Source organism: Pleurodeles waltl, chromosome 11, assembly GCF_031143425.1.
Source record: "Pleurodeles waltl isolate 20211129_DDA chromosome 11, aPleWal1.hap1.20221129, whole genome shotgun sequence".
NCBI classification, from domain to species: domain Eukaryota; kingdom Metazoa; phylum Chordata; class Amphibia; order Caudata; family Salamandridae; genus Pleurodeles; species Pleurodeles waltl.
The window spans coordinates 877,079,198-877,105,488 of NC_090450.1; the positions used below are offsets into that span (position 1 = coordinate 877,079,198).

Here is a 26,291-nt window from a genome sequence, read left to right on the forward strand (position 1 = left end):
TTCCAAACTAAGATGGAGGATTTTGCAAGGAGGGGGTCACCTTAGCTCTGAACACCTTAGGGGTGGTCGAAGCTGAGGTGGTCACTCTTCCTTGTTTTCCCTAAATTTCCCACCGGACTTGCCGCCAAAATTGGGGCTTTGTCTGGGGAGCAGGCATCTCCACTAGCTGGAGTGCCCTGGGGCACTAACAAGAGACCTGAGTCTATGAGGCTCACTGCCAGGTGTTACAGTTCCTGCAAGGGGGACGGGGAAGGTGTGAAGGACCTCCACCCAGTGGAGGATCGGTTTCTGGCCACAGTGAGCACAAAGGCTCTCACCCCATGTGGTCAGAAACTCATCTGGAAGTGGCAGGCTGGCAGAGACCGGTAGGTCCTGCACTAGCAGTTTGGCTAACATACAGGGGGCAACTCTAAGATGCCCTCTGGGTGCATTTTTTTAATAAATCCAACACTGGCATTATTGTGCTGAGAATTGTAATACCAAACTTCCCAGTATTTGGTGAAGCCATTATGGAGCTGTGGAGTTCGTAAATGACATACTCCCAACCCATATACTCAATATGGCCACACTGCACTTACAATGTCTAAGAATGGACTTAGCTGCATGAGCAGTATGCCCCTACAGTGTCTAAGTCCACACCTGTGGTATAGTGCACCGTGCCTTAGGGCTGTAAGAGGGGTGACTTACCTATGCCACAGGCAGTGGTTTGCGGGCATGGCAACCTGGGAGGGGTGCCATGTAGACTGACTTTTTCTTCCCATCAGCACACGCAAAGGCAGTGTGCATGTGCTTAGTGAGGCCTCTATCTCAATGGCACTCCAACGCTGCTCCCTGGATAGTAACCTCCTGCTAATGAAAGCAACAGGCTGGTCATGGCCATCATCATTGGTCTGGGACAGAACTGCTCCTATCCCACGTTCAGAGGCATCTGTCTGCATAATGAACTGCTTAGAATAATCTGGAGCTTTCAGAACTGGTGCAGAGCACACTGCCTCCTTCAAGGTGTCAAAGGCCTTTTGACAGTCAAGAGTCCAGTATACTTTTCTGGGCATCTTCTTTGAGGTCAGTTCTGTGAGGGGAGTCACAATGGATCCATAACCCTTCACAAACTTCCTATAGTAACCAGTCAACCCAAGAAATGCCCTGAACTGAGTCTTGGTTTTTGGAGCTTCCCAGTCCAGAATTGTCTGGATCTGGGGCTGTAAGAGTTGCACTTGACCTCCACCTACAAAGTGGCTCAAGTATACCACTGTGCCCTGCCCTATCTGGAACGCTGATGCCTTAATAGTGAGGCCTGCTGATTGCAAGGCCTGCAAAACCTTCCCCAGGAGCTAAAGACAGCAATATAATCTAGATATGCTGCACTAAAGGACTCCAAGCCAGCAAGGACTTGATTCACCAACCTTTGGAAGGTGGCAGGGGCATTCTTTAACCCATAGGGCATAACAGTAAACTGATAATGCCCATCAGGTGTAGAGAATGTTGTCCTTTCTTTTGCTCCAGGTGCCATCCTAATTTACCAGTACCATGTAGTTAAGTCAAAGGTACTAAGGAATTTGGCGGCACCTAATTTGTCAATCAATTCCTCTGATCTTGGTATAGAGACAACATCTGTCTTGGTGACAGAGTAGAGACCCCTATAGTCCACACAGAACCTCATTTCTCTCTTGACATCTTTGGAATGCGGGTTGGGGACTAAGACCACTGGGCTGGCCCAGGGACTGTCAGAGGGCTCAATAACCCCTAAATACAGCATCTTGTGAAATTCCACTTTGATGCCCTCCTTGACTTGGTCAGACTGTCTGAATATGTTGGTTTTAATAGGTAAACTGTCTCCTGTGTCCACATCATGGGTATACAGATGAGTCTGTCCAGGGGTCAAAGAGAAGAGCCCAGCATACTGCTGTAGAACTTGCCTACATGCAGCTTGCTGTTTGGGCAGTGAGGGTGTCTGAATAGACAACTCCATCAACTGACCCATCTTTAGGGTAATTTGAGAGGAGGTCAGGGAGAGGTTCACTCTCTGCTTCCTACTCCTCATCAGTAACCAACTGCATGGTTACATCTGCTCTGTCACAATAGAGTTTGAGGCGGTTCACATGGATTACTCTTTTTGGTGTCCTGATAGTGCCCAGGTCTACCAAGTAGATGACCTCACTCTTTTTCTCCTGGATAGGGTAAGGGTCACTCCATCTGTCCTGAAGTGCCCTGGAAGCCACAGGCTCAAGGACCCATACTTTCTTCTCTGGTTTGAATTCTACCAGTGCAGCCTCTTGGTCATACCACTGCTTCTGGAGCTGTTGGCTGGCCTCAAGGTTTTTGGATGCCTTTTCCAGATATTCAGCCATCCTTGAGTAGAGGCCAAGCACACAGTCCACCACAACTTGTTTAGGCTCATGGAGAGGTCTCTCCCAGCCTTCTTTTAAAAGTGCCAGTGGTCCCCTTACAGGGTGACCAAACAGAAGTTCAAAGGGGAAAACCCCTACTCCCTTCTGAGGCACCTCTCTGTAGGCAAAAAACAGGCATGGCAGGAGGACATCCCATCTCCTTTTCAGTTTTTCCAGAAAGCCCCATGATCATGCCCTTCAATGTTGTGTTGAATCTCTCAACAAGTCTATTTGTTTATGGATGAAATGGTGTAGTGAATTTGCAAGTCACCCCACACTCATTCCACATGTGTTTCAGGTAAGCTAACATGAAGTTTGTACCTCTGTCAGAAACCACCTCCTTGGGAAACTCAACTCTGGTCAAGATACCAATCAGGGCCTTGGCAACTTCAGGAGCTGTAGTAGACCTAAGGGGAATTGTTTCAGGGTATCTGGTAGCATTATCCACTAATACCGCTATGTACTGATTTCCTTGGGTGGCTTAAGTGGACCCACAATGTGCACACCAACCCTTTCAAAGGGAACCCCCTACCACAGGAAATGGAATGAAGGGGGGCTTTTGGTGGCCACCTGCCTTACCGCTGGCTTGGCAGGTGACAAAGGAGTTACAAAACTCCTTCACCTTCTGAGACATATTGGGCCAATAGAAGTGAATGACAAGCCCACTACATGTTTGTTTGTCCCAGATGTCCAACTAGGGGGGATATCATAGGCCAAAGTTAGGATAAACACCCTGAACTGCTGAGACACTACCACTCTCCTGGTTGCACCAGGTTTGGGGTCTCTGACCTCAGTGTACAGGAGTCCATCTTTCCAATAGACCCTGTGGGAGCCACTGACATCTCCCTTTTCCTGTGCAGCTACTTTCTGCCTCAGGCCTTCAAGAGTGGGACAAGTCTTTTTTTTCCCTGGCACAGCTGTTCCCTTGAGGGTCCCCCTATGCCCAAAAGCTCTACCTGGTAAGGATCCAGCTCCAAAGACTCAGTTCCCTCAGGGGATAAGACATCTTCCTGAGAAGAGAGGTCATGTGTGGCTCAGAAGCTGGTCCCCCAGTATTGCCTTTTTTCTTGGAAGGTTGGGTCATTATTCCAGGAACAAACACTTCTTTTTCACCCTGTCCTCTTGTTTTCTCACACACCAGTTCAGGGACTCTCAGCATGGCTGAATGGGTTTCGAGCTCTACCTTAGCCAAAGCTGAGGACTCCAGATCATTCCCTAGCAAGCATTCCACTGGGATTACAGAAGAGACCACTACCTGTTTTAGGCCAGAAACCCCTCCCCACTTTAAAGTCACCATAGCTATGGGATGGACTTTAGTTACATTATCAGCATTGGTAATTGGATAGGTTTGTCCAGCAAAATACGGTCCTAGGGAAACTAGTTTCTTCGTCACCATGGTGACACTGGCACCTGTATCCCTCAGGGCTTCTACCTTTGTCCCATTAAGAGGTACTGTCTGTATTTTTGCATGTTAGGTGGCCAAACAGCAAGTGTGGCAACATCTACCCCACCCTCAGAGACTAAAGTAGCCTCAGTGTGAGCCCCGATTTGCTTTCGCTACACTGTTGATCCCACCTGGAGACTGGCTATACCAGCACTAACTGGAGCAGTGCTGGGGGATTCGGTTTGGGACAGCCCAAATCTCCAGTTTGGTGTCCAAGCTGCTTACAGTTGTGACACTAGGCCTTCATGGGATCAAAGTTTTCACCCTTGTACCCACTTGTCGACTGTGAAGAGGCTCAGGCGCTTCCTCCTGTGCAAGTTTTTGGGGCCCTTTTGAGAACTCTCTGTTTTTGTCCTTAGGTGTCTCACCACCCTTCCCTTGGGGAGGCTTTGTGACCCCTTTCTTTTGGTCACCCCCAGTGGAAGTCTTGGTCACCCTTGTCTTGACCAAATGGTCTACCTTCTTTACCAATTCTTGGGGAGAAGTTTGCCCTGGGTCTACCAGATAGTGATGCAACTTGTCATTGAAGTAGTTACTAAAAATACGTTCTTTCACAAACAAATTATAAAGCCCATCATAGGCATGCACTCCACTGCCAGTTATCCAACAATCTAGAGTTTTCAATGAGTAGTCTACAAAATCAAACCAGGACTGGCTTGGGGTTTTGTGAGCCCCCCGAACCTAATTATATTCTCCTCAGTGGTGAATCCAAAGCCCTCAATCAGGGTAGCCTTCATGTGGTCGTAGGATTCAGCATCTGCACCAGTAACTGTGAGGAGTCTCTCCCTACCTACACTTACCAGTAAACAGTTCCCAAAGGAGAGCTCCCCAATGAGATCTGTTTAGTTTTCTGGCTGTGCAAGCTCTCTCAAAAGCTGTGAACCATTTGGTGATATCATCACGTTCTTCGTATTTAGAGACTATCCCTTTGGGAATGTTTAGGACATCAGAATGCTCTCTTGACCGATTTAAGTGGCTGCCACCATTAATGGGTAATAAGCCCATTTCTGCTCTCTTCCTCTCTATAGATAGAAGCTGTTGCTCCAAAGCTAATCTTTTGGCCACCTTTGCTAAAAGGATGTCCTCTTCATTGAGGCTGCCCTCAATGTGCCCAGATGAACTGAACTCCCCTGTAGAAGATCCAGATCCTGTGAGCGCTATCCATAGGGAGATCAGGGCCTTGGGGCCCTGATCTCCCTACTTAGTTGAGGAAGGGGGAGTTCATCCTCATCTCTAATATCGTTCCTATCTGAAGAGAGAGCTTATTCCTCAGCAGGGTGGTCCCTTTTATACTCTGCCAAGAGCTCCTGAGCTTGACCTTGGTAGGGTTGGAACTCGTCTTAATCTTCTTCAGTCTACAGAGGGTCCTCAACTCTCCCATCCCTAGATGGAGGTAAGGGGTGAGGTTGAGATACACAACCATTTCCTCTGAGCTGCTAATTATGTTACGAAAGTTGGGAGTTACATTTTAGGAACTAGAAACTACTTCTAGTTACTAACCCCAAACCTAAAATAATGTTTAAATCTAAAACGAAATGCTAAAGGGGATTTAACTAAGGCCCTATCAGGACTTTTGAAAATTTAGAAAAAATTGTCAAATTAAAAAATCAGTTTCTAAAGGCAATTTTGGAATTTAGTTGTGCGATCAGGTATTGGCTGACTAGTCCAGTAAATGCAAAGTCCTAGAACCCACCACTAATCCACCAATGTAGGAAGCTGGCTCTGTATATATTGTATCAAAATGAGATATAGGGTGCACAGAGTCCAGGGGTTCCCCAGAGGCTTAACAGAGGCTAAAGTAGGTAATACAAATGCTCTCTTTTGTGGTAGTGTGGTCAAGCAGTTAGGATTATCAGGGGGCAGAACAAAGCATTTGTTGTACACACACAGGCAATAAAGTGAAGCACACACTCAATGACCAACTCCAGGTCAATGGTTTTTATACAGCAAAAATATGTTTTGTTACTTTATTTCTAGAACCACAAAAATCAAGTTGCAGGTAGGTACATTTGCAAGTAAGTATCCATCATATCTATCCATACCACTTTGTTCAGCATTGGCAAGTTATACGGTTTTTTAATAAATAGCAATCTGTTTTAAATGTTGGCACTGCAATTTTCAAAAACAGTTCTAGGAGGAAAGAAAAGTTAGTACGATTTGAAGGTAAGTACAAGACTTACAGTTCCAGTCTCTGGACGTTAGGATGTCCACAGGTTGGGGATCAAGTTAACCCTAAACACCCACCACCAGCATCACGGGGCCAGGCTGGGTGCAGAGGTCAAAGTTGAGGTTGATTTAACATGGGCTCCTATGGAGACTGAGGGTACTCTGAATCAGACCTCCTTGCAGTTAAGTACCTGCGTCTTCGGAGGGCAGACCTGGGGGATTTAGAGGAGCACCAGTTGGGGGGGGGGGTGGCACAGGTCAGCACCAAACACACACCCTCAGCAATTCGGGTGCAAACACAGCCTCAGGCTCCCAATGCTTTCCTATAGGGGGACCCTTGGACCCCAAAGATGCTGCAGGTGAAGTCCACGGGATTGGTTCCGGGAAACCAAAGACTGGAGGAGGGGGATCCACCTGCTGGATGCTGCTACACTAAAGGTCTGATTCCCCAAGTCCAGGGGGCTGCGGGTGCAGGGGTACCTTTTGCCGTCTGGAATCTTTGTCCTGTTCTGTCGAGGTCAGGGAGGGTCCTACGGATTCAGGCTGCAGGCGTTGTTGTGGTGGACAGGAGGGGTCAACCCAGGGTGCGCACTTGCTCAGAACCACCTGGGGACCAGCTCTAGTCAGTTGGGCCACCTGGACACAGGACATGGGCTTCGGGTGCAGAGTGGACAGGACTCACAGATCTGGGGAGGCTCTGGAGTCCTTGGATGGAGTTTCTTCTTGGACAAGGCCACTGTCCACAGGAGTTCTAGGTCCTCTGGAGTGCAGGCAGTCCTCTGGAGGCTTTTCAGAGGTCACTGGTCCTGCAGGATGTGTTGTCTTCTTGTTGAAGGGCTTTTGAAGCTGGGGACAGGCTGTTAGGGCTGGGGCCAAGTCAGTTTGCATCTTCAGTCTTCTCTGCTGGGGGCCAGCTTAGCAGTCCTTCTTGTGAGGTCGCCAGGAATCTGATGAGCTAGGTTCAGGGGAGGCTTAAATTCTGGATTTTGGGGCGTTACAGTGATCAGAGGGCAGTAGCCAATGGCTACTGTCCCTCAGGGTGGCTACACCCTTCCTATGTCCACTCCCTTTTGGGAGGGAAAACAGACCTATCCCTACTGGTCCCTGTCCTCCAAACTATGATAGAGGATTTTGCAAAGAGGGGGTCACCTCAGCTCTGAACACCTTAGAGGTGGTCCCAACTGAGGTGGTCACTCCTTGTTTTACCTAATTTTCCCACCTGACTTGCGCCAAAGTGGGGCTTTGTCTGTGGTGGGGGTGTAAGCATCTCCACTATCTGGAGTGCCCTGGGGCACTATATCAAGAGGACTGACTCTTTGAGGCTCACTGCCAGGTGTTACAGTTCCTGAAGGGGGGGGGTGTGTGAAGCACCTCCACCCAGTGCAGGCTTTATTTCTGGCCACAGCGAGCATAAAGGCTCTCACTCCATGTGGTCAGAAACTCATCTGGAAGTGGCAGGCTGGCACGGACCGGTCAGTCCTTCACTAGCAGTTTGGCCTCTGGGTGCATTTTTCAATAATTCCAACACTAGCATCAGTGTGGGTTTACTGTGCTGAGAGGTTTGATGCCAAACTTCACCGTATTAAGTGAAGCCATTATGGAGCTGTGGAGTTCGTAAATGACAAACTCCCAGCCCATTTATTCAATATGGCCACACTGCACTTACAATGTCCAATAATGAACATGCAGCTATGCCCTCACCTGTGGTATAGTGTACCCTGCCTTAGGGCCACAAGGCCTGCTAGAGGGGTGACTTACCGATGCCACAGGCAGTGGTTTGTGGGCATACCACCCTTGGAGAGGTGCCATGTCGACTTTGATTTCAGAAATGTATAACAAGTGTAGTAGTAAACCTCTGTGAAAAACTGTTGTTTAAAGCTGGCACTTCTGTGAATAAGGCCCACAAGACATTCAGCGACATCCCTTTATAACTGACAAAGGGAAAAAAATACTGCAGCACTTGTACAGCTCATACATACCCGTCGCAAATCCTTGTGCAATGCCTCTACAAACTGATTTGCATTATTTTCAAGCATCTGAAAAATAGCTTCTAATTGAGCAATTCGAAATTCCAAAGTCCTGGTTTTCCCAGATGAGAGTGCATTCCGGGATTTTCGAAGGACTTCTTCACAAATCGATGAGGTGGATGGTTTCCGAGATTCGACTACTGTCCTGAAGAAGGAAAAAAGTTTTATTCAAAGCTGAAGAACAGAGTCATAACAATTATAAAATCATCCATGGTAATACATACATAGTATACTAACATTGAGTAATAATTACAAAAATATACTTAAGAGTCTTAATCTGCTAAACAAAAAAAATAGTCTTTAAATAGCACAAGATTCGGAGTCATGAGCCAAAAGGATAATCATTTGCCCTAATGAGATTCAAATTAAATTCAGCTATAAAATAATCGATCGTGGATGTATTAACGAAATTGTGAAACTTAAGAAAACACACATTTATGTAGGTTAAACAAACTTATGTACTTAAATATGTGATCACATTTTTTTCCGCGATGAAGATACATTTTGAACATATGTTATCTGCCACTTCACCTAATTCATGTATTCAAGAAACACCGACTTTCAATTCACCACGTCTGTTCCATGCTACATCCTATTCAGAGTCTAGTAATTGATTGAGTTTTTAGACCAACCGGTAATCGTATAATAGAAAACACTCTTATATGCTCTGTATTCCTTTCACGTACTTTGTTTACATTCCAAGGTATTTGTTTAGGTAAGCGGGTTTTAAATGTCATTCATATAAGAGCCTGAGTACATCTACTGTATGTTCTGGAAGAAGTCACCATAGTATTATTAGGTCGCACCATATACTTGTATAAACAATAGAACTGTTTTGGCTACTTTAAGGAACAACCCTTTTGATTTTTCATGGAACATGCAAGGTAGGAGCCACCAGCGTGTGTGAGGGAAACCGGGCGAGAGAAAGACATAGCAGGGAAGCAATGAGTGGAAAGTGATCACAGGGAGCCACAAGGCATGAAGGCACGGCAGTGAAGAGGATGGGATAGTGGTCATGGTGATCAATATAGGCAGGCAGGGGAGGAAAAAGACAGGGGGAGTCATAAAAAAGTGGGCGGGTCTAAAGCAAAAGACGGCGGGAATTGATTAGGTTGAAGCATTGCCTAATTTGAGCCAGTGGTTGCAGGTGGGGCCCACTTGCACTTATTTTTCGGCACTGGCACTGATTGCATCTCATCACAAAACAGGGATGAAAAAGAATATGCAGGAGTGATCTACAGGGGCATGAGGTGTCTGGTGCGTAATTAGAGATATTAAGGTGGAATCCGCTCTACGTAGCCTTGGTATTCGGCACATGACATTCAACTGCACCAGGACCGGCCTTTTGAAGGAAAACTTTAGGGCCTGGGACTTATGCTTCAACAAATTAAGCACTGAGTTGAAGGAAAAGTGATCAAGGATTGAGGTTCTGGCAAAGAAAAGGGGTGAAAAGAATTCAGGGGGAGTGAGTTATGACATGTATGCTCTAGGGGAAGTAGGAGGGGTGATAAGACCAATGCGGAGCGATGATGGGGAGATGACAAGAGAGGCATTCTGATCAACAATTATCAAGGGTGCAAGGCGAGTGATCATACGGGGCAAAGAATAAGGTGGGTGCGGCAGCGACAGGAAACAGTGAAGGACATGGGCAAGAACAGCTGACGGCAGTGGTAGAAAAGCAGACCCAAAAGGGAAAACAGGCACATTAACCCTCCACACTACTTTATGGTGAGTCAAAGCTCTCCCTAGACTAAAATCCCAGCTCTCTCCCTAGCAGGAGCATTAATCACAAAAGGTATCTTGATATGTTAATTGCTTCCCTGAAGGCTGGACGCACAAGAAACCTTTCAGCAGGTGCTTTTAAATCGCAAGTTTGGTAAGTGATTGCTAAACACCATCGCCCCTCCTGAGGTCAGCACCCGGTGCGGCCGCACCACTCGCACTGCCCTAAAGCCGACCCTGGCCATAATAATCCCGAGGTTAAACGGACACACAAACAGGGAGGGATGCCATCAAATCAGGAGCAGTCTGAAAGCCCATCGTTATTTAAAGTACTGGTAATAACAGGTCTCCCAGATAAATAAAGTTGTCCCCAGCAAGACCTAAAAAAGAAGCATTGGAAAAGCCAGGTGAAACGTGCACACCGCATTTGTGCATGCCTGCCTTGGGGCAGTAGAGACTGATTTATTGGCTTTGTCAATGTTAGCTACATTTTACAACTGAGAAACTATGCAGAGGTTATGAAAAACAAAAAATAGCATGCTACAGATAACAAGCTAGAGAACTCTAAATAGGCTGTTATGGAAAAAAAAGTAATAGGAAGATAAAAACAAGGAATTAAACACCTAGAAAGCTGGAGACAAGATTGTTTTTTTAATTTAAGTTTTCCATAGACTTACCAAATAAAGGAGCGTTATTTCAAATTTGGAGAAAAGAGGTGCGAAACAAGGATACCACATAATACATGGGATTCTGTAAAGGACAGTCTCTAATTTCTTTATAAATCAGAGACATCTGATGCACACATTCACCGATTAAAATGAAAAGACAGAACTCAACTATGAGTTATTACAGTTAGTTCTGACTTTACAATGCCTGCTACTAAAGCTTGCTTTTCTTTCTTCTGCTCTAGTTTACTAGCTTACAATGACAGAGAGAATGTGTTTATTTTTTGCACTCCTTAGAGAAAAGCTAGAATATTTATGCATGGTTCTACACATTCAGCGCTACTATCGTTTTTTTTTTTTTTAAACTGACTTGAATTGCACTGTTTCTAATATCCGTTTGCAACAAATTTCTAACAGGTTTTTGGTGTGCTTAATTTTGCACTCGAAGTTTTATTTTTTATTCTTCATGTTTACAAACGTGCTTGCTCTTTCATATGAAAGAGCTACACACCAAGGTTTTAAGTGGTTTGTGGGAAAGGTGATGGTGTGCCTGTAGAAAGCTGGCCCTTTATATGATATATCAAATGAGATATATCACACAAAGAGTCCAAGGGTTCCCTTACCAGTGGACAGGGGCTTGCTCTAGCAAAGCCAAGGTGCTCTTTTAGGGTGTAGTGTGGTTGAGCAGCCTAGGGTTTATCAGAGGACTGTGAGACATCTACAAATACACACATAGTCAATAAATGAGACACACGACTCAAGAAGGAGATTCACACCAATTTATAAAAACAACAAGTATCTTTATTTCTGTTATGGCACCAGAATCAATACGATAAGTAAAGTACGTTTTGCAAGAAGAATCTTTACAGTTTTGAAAAGTCAACTGCAATTTCTAAAAAGCTGCAATGTTATCCAGTTGAGAGAAAAAGAAGTACTGCATTCAGGTATAGTACAGGGCCTTACAAGGCCAATCTCCTGGACTTTAGTTAAGTATTGGGCAGACCGGGCGGAACTGGGACAGCCGGGTGCAGAGGTGTAGTACGGCGTCGGGTGCCCAATGTTACTCTGTGGGGACTGGTCTGGTTGAAAAGAAGCTGCGGGTGAGGACTGGGGATCCCATCAGGAAGAACCAACAAGTGGGTTCCAATCTAGAGATGTCTGGGGATGAAGGGACACCTTCAGTCCTCTTCTCTACAAGCCAGGAGTGATGGGTGCAGAGGTGTCCTGAGGTGTCGGGTTTTTCTCCACCCGAGCACTCATGGTTGATGGGGCCTGCGTGCAAATGATGCAGGCGACATTGGAGAGTCCACAGTGGGCAAATCTAAGGTGGGCTTTGTATCCGGAGGGCTGGGTGACCATGTTGGCACCATTAGCCCAATTCAACTTGAGCTAGGTGGCATGGGTGCAGTGCTGCTTTCCGGTATTGGGTTTTCTGTGGTCCGGAGTCCTCGTAGTTGTCTTGGGGTGCCTACAAGATGCAGGCAGCAGGTCTCCCAAGCTTTTGGAGGCACAGCTGCTTGCAGGACAAGTCCACTTTGGTGTAAGTCAGCGGGAACAGCAGGCAGGCCAGCAGGGCTGGGGTCATGTCGGGTGCTTCTTCCTCAGGCTTTGTTTTGCGGCGCTTGAGTGTGCTTCTTCATAGGTCAGCAGGAATCTGCTTACCTGGAGCCATGGGCTCCCCTAACTACTGATTTTAGGGGTGTTTTGGGGAGTGTAGGGTAGTAGCCAACGGGCAACTCATCCCTGGGGTCACTACATCCCCTATACGTCCACTTTTTGTGTGGGAAGTGGGCATAACCGTGTCCCACAGTTCCTTAATCTTCCAACACCAAGGTGGTAGATTTCTGAAAGTTGTGTCCCATCAGGCAGCTCACCTTAGGGGTGGGACTGACCTCCGGGGCGGACACCTCCCTAAATACTAAATTTCCCACCTGTCCAGGTGCCAGATGGGCCCTAGGGCAAGGGGTAGGGGTCGGCATCTCTCCTTTGAGAGAAGCCCGACCTGCATACAAAGGGCAGGGCGGTGGGGTTCTTTGAAGCCCCCTGCCTTGTAATGCAGGTTCGTAGGTCGTCCTGGAGGGTGGGGTATGTAAATACCGCTCCCAGAGCAAGCTTGGTTTATGACTGCCACAAGAGCAAAGGCTCTCACCCTTGGGGGCTCAGGCTCATGTCTGATGGCGGCAGGCTGGCTGAAACTGGTCAGTCCGCACATGGGTACGTGGTAGGTTTTCAGGGAGCACCTCTAAGGTGCCCTCTGGGTGCATGTATTAAAAATCCACCACCGGCATCAGTGAGGGTTTATTAATACAATATGTTGGATACCAGGTGAGAAACTCAGTGACCAGTGTCCAGCACATGTACTTACAATGACTGTCCTGTTCACTCACTATGTCTAAGAATTGACAAAGACATAGCAGGGGCATGTCTGCTCTTGCAGATGTGGCCTCACATTCAATGTAATGCACTCTGCCTTAGGGCTGTATAGCCTGCAGTAGGGGTATAATACATATATTGCATGAAGTGTTAGGGGACATGGCGCACAGGCTGTGTCTTGCATTTTCACTTTTAGCTGCACCAAGACACGCAGCCGGCAAGGATAGTGTGCATGTGCTAGGTGAGGGGTCCCTGTGGGAGGCACAATTCATGCTGCAGCCCTTGGGGACCCTCTTGGGTATCCATACCATAGGCACCAGGTGTACCATTTACTAGGGACTTACAGGGGAGGGCAGAGGTATTGCCTACTGGGGAGCAATTGCACAGTTTTAGGGAAAGATCTGTCACTGGGGACCAGGTTAGCAGAAATCCAGTGCACTTTCAGTCAAGATTGCATCATGTCCAAGGCAAAAAGTGGGGATGACTATGTCAAAAAGGGGCACTTTTGCCCATGTATTATTTAGGATAAAGTACCACCTGGCGTACACAATAAGCATCCTGCAAGTCACCTCAGAGTTCCGCAGACTTTTCCATAACCTCACAAAGGAACCGGGAATCGTCCTTTTTCCTCTATATCAGGAGTCTCCAACCTTTTCTACACTGAGAGCTACTTCTCATCAGTGAAAATCAACATGAGCGTTTGAAGGCTAAACAACTTGTACATTGTTACCAGACAGACACCCCACGCCCAGCTTCATTAACTTTAAGGCTAATGTCCATAGATCCAGACACTACGGTTTGAAAAAATACTTTGACTAAGGGCACTATCACAAGGCTGCCGTGTGGGTCACTGACAGCGTGGTCTTTAAGGATGTAATAACGTGTGCAAATGAATGGGATGTATGAATGACTGAGAGCCTGTGTTGTATGTACTTGCGGTACAGGACATAACATTCACTATATTTGGCACCCTTACATGTATAAAACAAACATACAACCATTTGTTTTTAAATGAGACATTTAAAATGCAGATAAATGTTGTAAAAAATGTTCAAAATATGGCACTCAACGCACTTTAAATCTCTCTCACAAAAAAAAAAAAAAGGCTTTTTTCAGTTCTAAATATGGCACAGTGTCTCCTTGCCTCTGGGAGCAAGAAGCCTTCTGTTTGTAAATGTGACACTGAAATGGGAGAAAACAAAAAGTTAACTTAATTATCAAGGTAACTTTTCATTTTCTCCTATTTAAAAGCACTCCGAAACATCATTTTGTTCTCACACTCCAGTATTGAGTTGAAAAAGACTTCTATTTAAGAGTTAAATACTTCAGTTCTTCAACTCTGTGCCCCAGCCTGGGTCATAAATTTGACTGAGCACTGCTCATTAGGAGGTCCTGCTATCTGCAGCCGGATGATAATAATGTAAAATAAACACAGCATTTCCTAACTTTAAAAGCAAAATGTGTTCCTGTGCTTATTTAAACATGAACTCCAGGCTAAGAGCTACTCTGAAGGTGCCTGGGAGCTCCTGGTAGCTTGTGATCAACTGGTTGGAGACATCTGCTCTATATGGTTATGGAACGTCTCAGTGACTTGCAATAGCCTTATAATGTATGGTGGTGGTTACTTTAGCGTTATAAAATCTTTACATTCCAGTTGAAGAAATATCCTGTGGGTTATCCTCTTGATGCAACATTATTAAATATCTTTACTTTTGTTTGATACAATTGTGGAAGGTGATGTGAGAGACCAGTAGGCATTTTAAAGTGTGGTAAATGTCAGTAACTGTGGAGTACTTAGAGTGTCATTTTCAGTCAATATGCACTTTTCTGTACTTTGTATGAACCAAATGTGTCAAGAACTTTAAATTACCCCAAGGATTTTTATGTCCAGGTGTAAAATAGTCCCAAGAGTCGGTATTGCTCAGCTTCAAGGACACATCTACCACAAATGTCCGCTGGTAAGAGAAGATTGATTGGGCATTAAAAAAAAAAAAAAAAAAAAAAAAAGCACAAAAGTAGGAAACGAACAAAGCGGTACAATTAAAGAGCATGTGGCCTTCCTCCTGCCCACGGCCCCTCAACCCTAGAACTTTTCTCAAGGAACAATTTGTTTAAGAATACTTTGTGTAAAAATAGGCTATGTGGTAAGTCATGGAAGGGGTTTCATACGTAAAAAACAAAACAAGCAAAAAAAAAAAAAACGATAAAGAAGCTATGGGAAGAGAATCTATTCACCAGTTTGTATAGTCTGCGGGCGTTAATCTAAGGTCTATGCCAGGGGATTTGTCCAAGGTCAACAGCAGCAAACGATAGGAGTACCCAAAACTGGTATTTTCCCAGATAAGCAGGGTTAATATGGAGAAAATGGTCACACTGTGGAATACTATGTACTCCTTACAACTGTATTAGCAGTGGTAACCACCGAGGAGGGTTAACTAAAAACTGAGCATTACTATTGGCATAGTGGCACATAAGCAACTGTTTGTAGAAAGGAACTGCCTTCTGGAACATTTAATAGATAAATATTTCAATGTGACCAAAAGTGTGATGAATGAGTGTACTTTTCAGATGTGACGTAATCTTGCTTGCATTCCAGCCGTGGAAGCACTTCCTTGAAGCCAGAAGGGACAATAAACAGCCAAAAGAATGAGATATGAGAGATATATTGTTCTTGGTGGAGCCAAAGCCAAGTCTACATATATTTTAAAGCATTGGTTCCCAACCTGTGGTCCGGGGACCCCTGGGGGTCCGTGACGCCTCCTCAGGGGGACAACGACTGTTCAAAAATTTTTATAATATTAATAGGGTCCCCAGCTTTCAGTGACTGCTTAATAGAGGGGGTCCCCGAATTCCAATAATGATCCAGTGGGGGTCCCCGGGCCCCGGTAATGATAAAGTGGGGGTCCACAGAAGTCAAAAGGTTGGGAACCACTGTTTTAAAGGATTGGTAACAACAAGCACGCAGGATGCTGTGCTTTCACGCCAGATGTAACAAATATTCCATTGGAGCCAGAGACCATGCTATGTATATTTTAAAGACTTTATAACAAAAGGTCTCACAAGGAGCTGCGCTGTAAAGCTGGAGGAAAAAAAATGAACTCTGGCTATGCTCGCTGCACAACAACCAACCCTTGGCCAGATGAGCTTCTGTCTGCGAGGTTTAGGATTCTCCAGTACTCGTTTGTGGCAAATTCAAATATGGCCCTTTAAAGTGATTCCGTGGCGATAGAATGATTTCAGGAATCTTATACGAACATTACACAGAACAGCATATAAAGGAGCTTTAAAACATCGTGATTTAAACGGCAAGATAGGGTTTGTTAAACTCACTGAGCGATTACATTGTTACCAGCGAAAAATATTGAAAGATACCGTCCTCTGTCCAAAGCTTTCAAACTCTGCAACGGAGGAAAATGGACTTCGTGTGTGAAACCCTAGCCAGAAACATCGAGAGTTGTTAGCCAACACACAAACACCAAAGCCATGAATCCTAGTAGAGAGGCTTGGAATCCTCAAGGAAACTCTGAAACCTCACGCCTGTGATTTATGTGCGGGGCCAAGAAAGTAACACATCTTTATTAAAAGCAACACCACCAACCATCGCCAGAATAGACTACCTTTTTTATATAGAGAGAAAAAGATTTCCTCAGCAAGACAAAGAACAGGTACCACATGTGAATGGACAGTGGAAGCTTCGCCCACACACAAACAATGCTCAGTGTGGGCAAAAGCTGGGCTGAAACTCTGCCCCGCGCTGTATGCTGTAGTTGACAGAAGAAAATGTGAATGACAACGAGACAATGGGTGGAGAGGACTGGCTGAAAGCCCCTCAAAATAAGTACATTATAATTTTAGTAAAATCTAAGTTTTTGCTTAACATCAGACATGAAGTGCTGCTTTACTCTTTTTAGCATCCATTTTGCAGACGCTTTTGTCAACTCTCGCTCTCTGGCTCGTTTAAGATAGCCCCTCATGCATTCACCTGCAGACTGATGGACACACCCAGAGAGCCAAATGAAAACAGTGAGACAATGTCCCTGCGGGTCACCCGAGGTGCACCTGACACTATCTAAAGCCAGTAGCTGAAGGTTGCTAAGAAAAAGAAGCTAAGAGCTTGTGTCAACAATGAGAAGTGTGGAGTGAATCCGAGTTGTCCAAGTACGTAGAGAGTACAACTTAGTGTTAGCATGTAATTAGGTTCAAGTGGCATTTAGGACATTGCATTATTTTTAAAGTGCTGCTTTTCATATAACTTCTTAACCTGAAAGATAGCTATATCGTCTTTATTTTAGGCCCCCTGCTTTGCTCATTGTGCTTTATAGATGTACTGAGATATATTTATCTACCTTCACGCTTCTGTAAAACTGAAACAAGAACATCAGGTTTTCCCTGGCAAAAACATTATCAAATAGATTTAAAAAAATTAAAGGCAAACTAAATGATAGGCGATCCACATGGGCGTTAACACCGACTAGTGTCTTTCTTTGATGACATGTTCACGTCCCAGATAAAAGTGTTATGTTGTACTCATGGGAGAGTTCCTCAGGTAGACGGTCAGCAGTGAAATGACATCACTTAGTGGTGTCTCTGAACTGCTGATCAAGATGAGCAGTCAGCTGCAAGTCAGGCACCGCCCACAATCGCTTAGAGAGCTGTTTCCAGCTGATGCCATCAAAAATAGTGGTAGCACCACATGGGTAAAAAAATGTCTGCCCTCGCCTACAGGCACGGCCACTAGAAGTATGTGGCAATGTGGGGCCAAATTAAGTGGCACGGTTTACTAAATCACGCGGCAAGACAAGAGAAACTGTGCAGCACAATCTGCAAAAGTGTTGTTTTATTTTCCCACCTTAACAACGATTAATGCTTACTGAACAAAGACATACCTCAGAAACACCAGTGAACACCTAATACAGCAGTCAGCAACTCAAAGACGACGAGTCAGCCATTGCAAAATATCTACCGCTGCATGTAACAACTTTTAGGCACATTTAGTGAGCAGTGCTTTAGCAGTCTCTGAGCTAGAAACACATCTTTTGTGAAAGCTGCACATTAGACAGCAGACGGTGGTTTATGTGGTAAATTCATCATTATAAACAGAGCCAGTGACATGCAATTTTGTGGTAACTGCATTTTCCATGTTATTCAGTTTTGCCGCATTTGCCACTTAATTCATCATGTGCTGCTTAATCTGCAGATTTTAACAAAAAATATGTTTCTAGCTGTAAAATCAAACGTGTACGCGTGTTGCCACACAGCGGAAAGCCGTTTGCAAAGGTTGACAGGTCACTATTCTGTTGCTTACTGCGATACTTGGGTGTCAAACTGGTACTAATGTGGTGAAGCCTTTGCCCAGCTAGTGTTAACATGTATGTAAATGCCAAAAAGGGGTAATACTTTCAAGAAAAGGGGTGCAATGTTTGCCTCCCCTTGCCACCTATGTAATTTGGTTCCTCCCCACCGCATAAAGCCTGTGGCCCTATCTATAACGATAACATTGCAGAATTGTATAATTGCAGTGTCCCGGCCCATAAATAAAAAAAATCACAGTAGAAAACATGCAAATTGGAAAATATTTTGTAAAAACACATAATGTAATACATTTGCTCATGAATGGACTGAAGAGCTCCTACACGTGCTTCTGTCCATTGTGTGAGACGCAGAGAGCAGTACGAACGTGTGGGAGAAAGAAATGAACAGCGCTGAGTCCATAGAAAGAGCATAAAAGAGAGGGAAGTGACCTGCCACCGGTGTGTCCCCACGAAATGGCCCCATCTGAACTTACCTGCCAAGGTACAGCCCCAGTGCTGCAGCTGCCTCGGATTTCAGTTCTAGCATCAGGCTGCCCTACTGTCGGCCGCTTCAAACTGGAGCATTTGCTCATGTTTTAAGCCTACGGCACTATTTTCTTATTTTTTATGCATTTCTCCTAAAACTAACAAAAATGAATACACTATTAGCATTGCCTACCCTCTGGTGCAAAACTACCACATTTTGCCTATTGTAGATAAAGCAATTCAACCCCTGGCAATTGTTTCCAACACCTGCCCGCCCTTGTGAAGAGATCTGCCTTAGCCTGCAAGAGAATTGGTGGACATCAATAACAATTAACTTGTCCAAAGTTTGTGTAGTTTCTGCTCAGGGTGCCAGTCGTGATTGCTCTCCCACTTCCTCCTTCCTGGGGTGTATTTATTCAGCACTAAGCAGTGTCCCCATCATTAAGTACATACAAGCATAATTAAAAAACAAAATGGTACATAACTATTGGTTATGTCACCAGCTCCCTTTCTTGCCCATTCAGTGTCCCGTTGCTCATTCTCACTATCGCTGCCAGGGGGGTGTCACCATAAATATTGCTAGGACTTCTCCGGTTACCCCCGGTTTTGGTGGACGTGCCCACAGCATCGCGCTGGTCCATAGCTAAGCTGGTTAGTCCTTATAACGTGCACGTCTATCTCACATGCCCTTACACCACCAGGCCCTGCATCCCATAATCCCCCAAGTGCACCTCGTGGTCACCACACGCGACATGAAAACACTTATAACACAGGTTCAGGTATACGGTGCAGATTGATTTCAGTGTGGGTAAGCGCTTCAGTGGGTCACACAGGGGCAGTGAGCGCCATACAAATGATTAAATACAATACTGCATTCCTCTTTATGACGGTTGTATTATTACCGGAAGTTTTGCTCACTTCTATGGTGTCCTACATTTTAGTCAGCGTTGTGGTTCTGAAAAGCATCAATGCGTCTTTCATAATGAGATATTTCTAACAATATTCGAAATAACAAGCAAATATAACTGGTAAAAAATGAGATCGGCTGTGTCACGTCAGAAGCAGGTCTCAGCCTCAGGTGGTCACCGAATATTTCCCACACGATCCAGGCTAATAAACACTCAGCCACGCATAAACAGGCGACCTGCACGCTCAACAAACCAGAAAGCGCAAAGAGGTGGTGTCAACGGGTGGGAAAGCGCTACACACACTTTACAGCGCAATAGGGAAAGTGATAGCGGAGTGAGTGGAAGATGCTGGCACCGGGAAGTTGAACAAACATTATTACTTAAACTCATCCTAGATCACCAGGAGCTAATGGAAAAAATTGACGCCAACAAAAGTCGTACTCAGGGCAAATGTAAACGTCAAAGTATGTTTGAGGTTCAATTAAAAAGAGCGTACAAACTCTGAAAAATAGTTTAATGTACCGCCATAATTCTAATGGAAATAAACTCCAGTCCCGCTGACTTCAAAATCCTCGTACTTAAGCAAAATCCGAGAGCAGTGGTCAGCCTATAACAACCAAGGCGAGTACCTTACTTTTAAACACTCCCCGAAAAATAATACTAATGATATATATATACTACTAGGTTCCAACTTTTGCGAAGTTTTCTTCAAAACTTACTCTTACTTTTCGAACATGCTGCAAGGCAGTTTACCGGCCTCAAACTACCAAGAGATTTCAACAGGATTAATAAAAGTGACAAATAATTTATTTGGTAGAGCTTGTTTTCCGTCTCGGTTGTTCCCCGTCCCTGAGAAATTGTAGCTAAAACGCCCTGGCCTAGACCGAGATTGCGTGAGACAACGACCAGCGCTCTGCGGCTTCTTCGCCTTACCATGGCAGCATTAACCAAGGCACCCGCGTAAAGGTGTGCATGTACACCGACATGGCGAAATGGGCTGCAAAGTTTTTTGCCAATTTTCTTCCCCCCCCCTATAATCTCGTCCTGCCTTCCCTTTAACCACTCTCGTCTACCCAATTTCCCATCCTACCCGCTTCTTCTGATCCTGCCGCTACTGTCAAGCTCCCTGCCTGTCCGTCGCTACCTAATGCTCCTCCCCCACCCCTATAATACCTGAATCGCCTAGTCATCTCTGTCCTCCGCACAAGTTTCATTACCAGCCATGAAGCTCTCACCGCTTTACCGGCACCTGCTCCAAGCGACAAGCTAACCCCTCCCCCAACGTGCACCTGCTCCAAAAAGCCAGCCTGCTGTGAGAACATCACCCGCCCTGCCGAATTAATGGGAGGGAGGGTAAAAATGACGCCCTGCTGAAAATGCTCCGGCCACCGGGTCACCTTCAACAAAATGGTGGCCGTGAGCATAACCTCCCCCCACCCATCCCAAATTGACACCCAAGGCGCCCAACAGCATCGCAGGCTGAACCACCCATCCCAAAGACCCAGGGGTGGGGGAGGGAAGACTCCTCGTTCACCCCCCCCCCCCGGGACCCCATTGGGAAGGAGTGAAACACCACCACAACTTGTTTGTTGTGTGAAAAAGCCCGCTTTAATGGAACAGGTGCACCTAAACATTAAATCACCTTGGTCTGTGCCTCACAAAACTAAAGTCTCACTAGACATGGAAAAACCTATCCAATTTTCTTCCCCCTCCCCCCTATAATCTCGTCTTGCCTTCCCTTTAACCACTCTCGTCTACCTAATTTCCGTCCTACCCGCTTCTTCTGATCCTGCCGCTAATGTCAAGCTACCTTCCTGTCCGTCGCTACCTAATGCTCCTTCCCCCCCATAATACCTGAATCGCCCCGTCATCTCCGTCCTCCGCACGAGTTTCATTGCCAGCCATGAAGCTCTCACAGACACCAGAAAAAGGCCCCAGCTTTTTTTGCCCCCCCCCAAAACTAGACCTCCTTCAGCATCGCTTTCAGGCACTCTTTGAGCTGCAGAAGAATATAGCTCCATCCCCATGAACAATAGACGCACTCCGTCTTCTACAAAAAAATTCTGCATCTTCAAAGCGCAAATCCGTGTGCTCCAAAAATGTCAAACCTTTCTCCAAACAAAAACCTCTAATTTCCTTATTAAACTTACAACGCGCCCTCTCTATAGCCCCCGGCTTCCTAGCCCCCCTCCAAACCCTGTGCGGGACAAAAGCCGTAAAAACAACATGGCAACCCCCCACCTGTGTCGCAATAACCTGCAAATCCCGCTTCATGGTTTTCATAATATTGAGCCCCATTGTAGCTACTAGATCATTTTCTCCTAAATTAATGCACAACACATCTGGGCACTGCCCCCTCACTGTTGCACTTTGCAAACGAGACAAAAATTCTCCCCAACGCATCACCCCTTTGTCAAATCATCGCACATTGTAACAGGCTGGGTCAAAACCTAAATTTTCCCCGATAACAGTCCACCGGGCCTGGCGCTGTGCCCATTTTACAAAGGAATGGGCGACTAACCAAATGGTAATGTACGCCGTCTCAGGACCCCGCACCACACCTGTGAAAGAAAAGAAAATAAATACACATATACTTACTCAGGGCACCCCAATTATCCTGTTATACCCAAAACTCCCTCCCCCTCACGTAGCGCTAAAAGCAATTTGATCTTCATCTCCCCAATGACATCAAATCCTCCCTACTCCAACCTTTCATCCCAGCTTCCATAGCGAACCCAATCCGAAAAGAATGAGTGCCAAACTGCGCCGCATCTAAACCCAAGGTGGCCAGCCCTTTGCGCTTAACTGCCAGCAACTGGGGAGCCATCACTCTGCCCCCATCGTTGTGGCGAAACCCCGTGCCCCCCCCAACCTCGACTGCCTTCTTCAACTGACCACCCAAAACCCTTGGACAAATCGCCACATCAGGATATCAGCAAAGATAAACCATTGCCCCTACCCCTTTTTGATCAGTCTTGGAACTCCGAATCCTCAATGCCACACCTTTGCCATTAAGGTGCACCTCGTGCCATTGGATGCCCAGGTTTCCTGCCAAACCCAATAATTCTGATACCTGCAGAGCCCCAAAAACAGCCATGTCATCAGCGTTCGGAAAATTAATGCCTCCCCTGCATTAAAACAAATTGCTCCCAGGACAGCTGACAGCCTCTTTAATAAATCCAGCGACAATGGCTTCCTAATGCGACCCCCTTGTCCCTTTTCCTTTGCCCACCCTTCCAAAATCCTGTGACCTAGTTCCCCCGCCAACGGTGGGTAGCCCCAAAAAAGCGTACCCACAAATCCCAGCACCGCCAACTTGCCTGCAATAGTAACCCTGGACTGACCTTTGTCAAACAGAGTCATAATGAACTGCGCCACATCCCTCACCAAGTCCTCCTGTCTAACCCGTCTCCGTGCCCGGATCCTACAAACTCCTCCTAAGCCTTCGCATACAACCTTCTGGTCGATGGCGCTAATTAATTCAATACCAGCCGTAGCATCCTCTCGTGCCTATTCTCCAGAGTTCTCTTGGCATATCCGTCCTGCGCAGGTCCGCGCCCATGACTAACCCATGGAACCGATCCCACTGAGAACGAGACAAAGCATCAGCTATGTCATTGTTCACCCCTTTACCATGCCGCGCTCTAAAAGAGATGTAATTCTGTAGGCAGCGTAGCACAAAAACCCACAATAGCTGTAACACCTGCACGTCTCGAGCCGATTGACCAACTGCACCACCTCCATGTTGTCCACCTGAAACAGTACACGTTTATGCCGTAGTGTGCTGCCTCAAAGGCACACCGCAACCACCAGCGGAAAAAGCTCTAAGAAAGCTATACTGCGGCCACCATTCCTCCAGTCAGACGGCCATTCCTCCGCACACCATCGCCCATCCCAATATCTCCCAAAACCCGCTGCCCCTGCTGCATCCAAAAATATCTGTACATCCCACTCGTAGTCCTGCCAAGCTTTCAAAGGAATTCCATTAAATGTGTCCAAAAATGTGCTCCACATCCCGCAAATCCTCACGCACACCCACTTTCAACTGCACATGATGATGGGGAAGCGACTGCCCTGCCAGCGCCAAGGGCAACCTCCTACAAAAAATCCTCCCCGCTCTCACCACTCGACAGGTGAAATTTAAGTGCCCCAGCAGCACCTGAATGTCGCGTACTGTGACCTTACTTTTCCTCAGCATGTCATAAATTCTCTGCATCATGTCAATCTTCTTGTCGTCCGGCAGTCGAGCTGTGCCCGCTACCGTATCCAGTTCAATGCCCAAAAATGACAGCGCCGTACATGGCCCCACTGTCTTTTCAGGAGCCAAGGGCACACCAAGGTCTCCCATGATCTTCTCAAACTGTCCCAACAATGCCGCACAGCAACGCGAGCTGCCCGCCAGAGCCACAAAGAAAAAGTCATCCAAATAATACGTCACCTGCCTGTATCTCGCTATCCGCGTGAATATCCATTGCAAAGTGGTGCTAAAGCACTCAAAAAGCGCACAAAAACTGGAGAAGTCCATTGGTAGCACCTTGTCCACGTATCAGGACCCTGAAACTGGCTCCCCAGCAGCTCAAAATCATCAGGGTGGACCGGCAGCAGACGAAAAGCTGCCTTGATGTCTGTCTTTGCCATCAATGCTCCTTGACCCAGCTGCTCCACCATGTCAATGGCCACATCCACTGACGTGTAGGACACTTTTGCCACGTCATCTGGAATGAAATCATTGACCAATGACCCTTCCGGCCACGACAGATGGTGGATTAACCAAAATTGCCCGTGCTTCTTCTTTGGCACTACACCAATTGGAGACACTATGAGATTCTGCATCAGCCAATCTGAAAAAGGGCCAGCAATGCGACCTTCTTTCACTTCCTTCGCCAACTTTTGACGCCCCATCTCCTCTTTACCACACACCAACCGAAGGTTCTCCGCCCACCGCCACACCCGTGGACCTGCGTATCGCAAGCGAAAACCGTATCGGAAACCGATATCAGCAAGCCAGCGTCTTCCGGTTTGTCATACCCCGTTAGGCAAAACGCTAGTCTGTCCGCATCAACCGGAGTACGCGCCTTTTCCCGTAACGCCTTGTTTAAGTCTCTGTCCATCCCTGCCCCCGTAGTCAGTCGACTGACCCCGCCAACAGCCGTCCTTGTGTCTCTCCCGAGGTTGAGGCACCTTGTTGGCCCGTGCAATGTACTTCGAGCACTCGTGCTGAAATTTGCAATATTCGCGGGAACATATTCCCTTGTTGTAATCCCAACATGCGCCGGATCGTCCCATACTGGTAGAATTGGAGCTAGTGTGGCCGGTTCCCCCTGTCCCTGCCCCCTGGGTGGGGCGCTCTCGAAAGGGCCGATAAGTGATAGGCAAACCACTGGCTGTGAAAACCCATGGTGTGCTGCCATAAATCGGAATCTATCACTCACCACTTTACCTCTGAATCCGCTGCCAGGCGAGCCCTAAACTCCTCATCATACTGCCGCCAGGCATAACCCCCATAGTTGTGGTAGACCTTGCGTATGATATCCATGTACTTAGATAACGCCACAGCCCTTTCCGGAAAACACTCGCAATATATCCTAGCAAAAATCAAAAAGGCCTCTGTCCGATTTTCAATATTGACAGGTACCTTGGGCCTCTTGGACAGCTCCCATTCTTCCTCTTTGGAGCCCTCCTTCGCACGGACCTCCCTGTGTAGCAGCTTCAAAACGCCAATATACTCGCCCTTCCATATTTTGTCTTTTGTTGACTGCATCACATGAGCCCCCAACGGTTTTGCGGTGCCCATGTAAGGCAACTTCACCCTTTTTATGGCGGGCTCCTCCTCCTTTCCCCCTTTCGTGGAATCCGTCGCCTTTAGACTGTTGCTACTCATCTGTCCGTCCGTCTTGGAAACCACCTTACGCCCGTCCTCTGAGCCGTTTATTACTTCCCCCCACTCAGTTGCCACTTCCACGTCTGGCACATACATGTCCTTCAACAAACGCACCTCATCCTCTCTCGCCTCAGTCGCTACCGAAACCATCAAACTTGTCAACCCCTTACCTGGAGATAACAACGGGGGCCGCTCCTGAACCGTCCATTTCTCCACCCGGGGTCCATCTCTCCCCCGTCCAGCAGACCACACTTGCAACTGCTTACCACCCTGTAACAACTTAAACACATCATTAGCAACCCCCCTGCCCCTACCACACTCCCACCACTCTTGCTCGTCACTACCTTCCACCAGCTCGCCTTCTTCAACACTACTCCCTACTGACCCGTCTGCCCTCAAAGATTCCTGCACAATCTCGCCGTCCCTGCCAAGGCCACCACAAACAGCACAGCCATCAGAAAAGTATGCTCTCGCCTTCTGTATACCTGATGGGCCCAGACACTGCTCCCCCTGGGTGGCGGCGCCAGCGGGAGCAAAGCCCGTACCACCACACCGCTCAGCGGAAGCACCGCAGCCTTGCGCCATCCTCTCCACACTCCTGCTGATGCCATCCGGCAGGCCGCCCCGGGCCCCGCCTTCTCTTCCCGCCAGGGTTCCCGAGCCGCAAGCTACTCACCTGGCTTCTCCTCATCGAAATCCAAAACCTCCTGCCAACAAAGGTCTGATGTGCCGGGTTGTAAAAATCCCTCCTCACACACCCCGTCCGACGACCCCCCATCTCCCCCTGCCCCTTCCTCTTCATCCTGTACCTCCCACATACCTCCCTCTCACCTACTTGCCTGTGACCCATAAACTCGCCTGGGCACCTTAATATTAAAACTAGTTGTGGGGTCCTCCTCTTCCTACCCCCATCCCCCTTTATCCCACCATCCTCCTCCTCC

The 26,291-nt window shown here is 46.8% G+C and overlaps 1 protein-coding gene across 3 annotated transcripts in view; it reads right to left on the reverse strand.

Annotated features, from left to right (window-relative positions):
- Window positions 1–26,291, reverse strand: part of LOC138266222 (aldehyde dehydrogenase family 3 member B1-like) — a 206,054-nt gene that overhangs the window by 145,950 nt on the left and 33,813 nt on the right. For 2 of the 3 annotated variants that reach the window (XM_069214739.1, XM_069214737.1), the window contains exon 2: window positions 7,977–8,169. In XM_069214739.1, the coding sequence (XP_069070840.1) occupies window positions 7,977–8,169 (193 nt within the window). Of the gene's footprint in view, window positions 1–7,976; window positions 8,170–25,520; window positions 26,087–26,291 lie in introns of those variants that run through there. The other variant, XM_069214740.1, reaches the window with a different exon arrangement.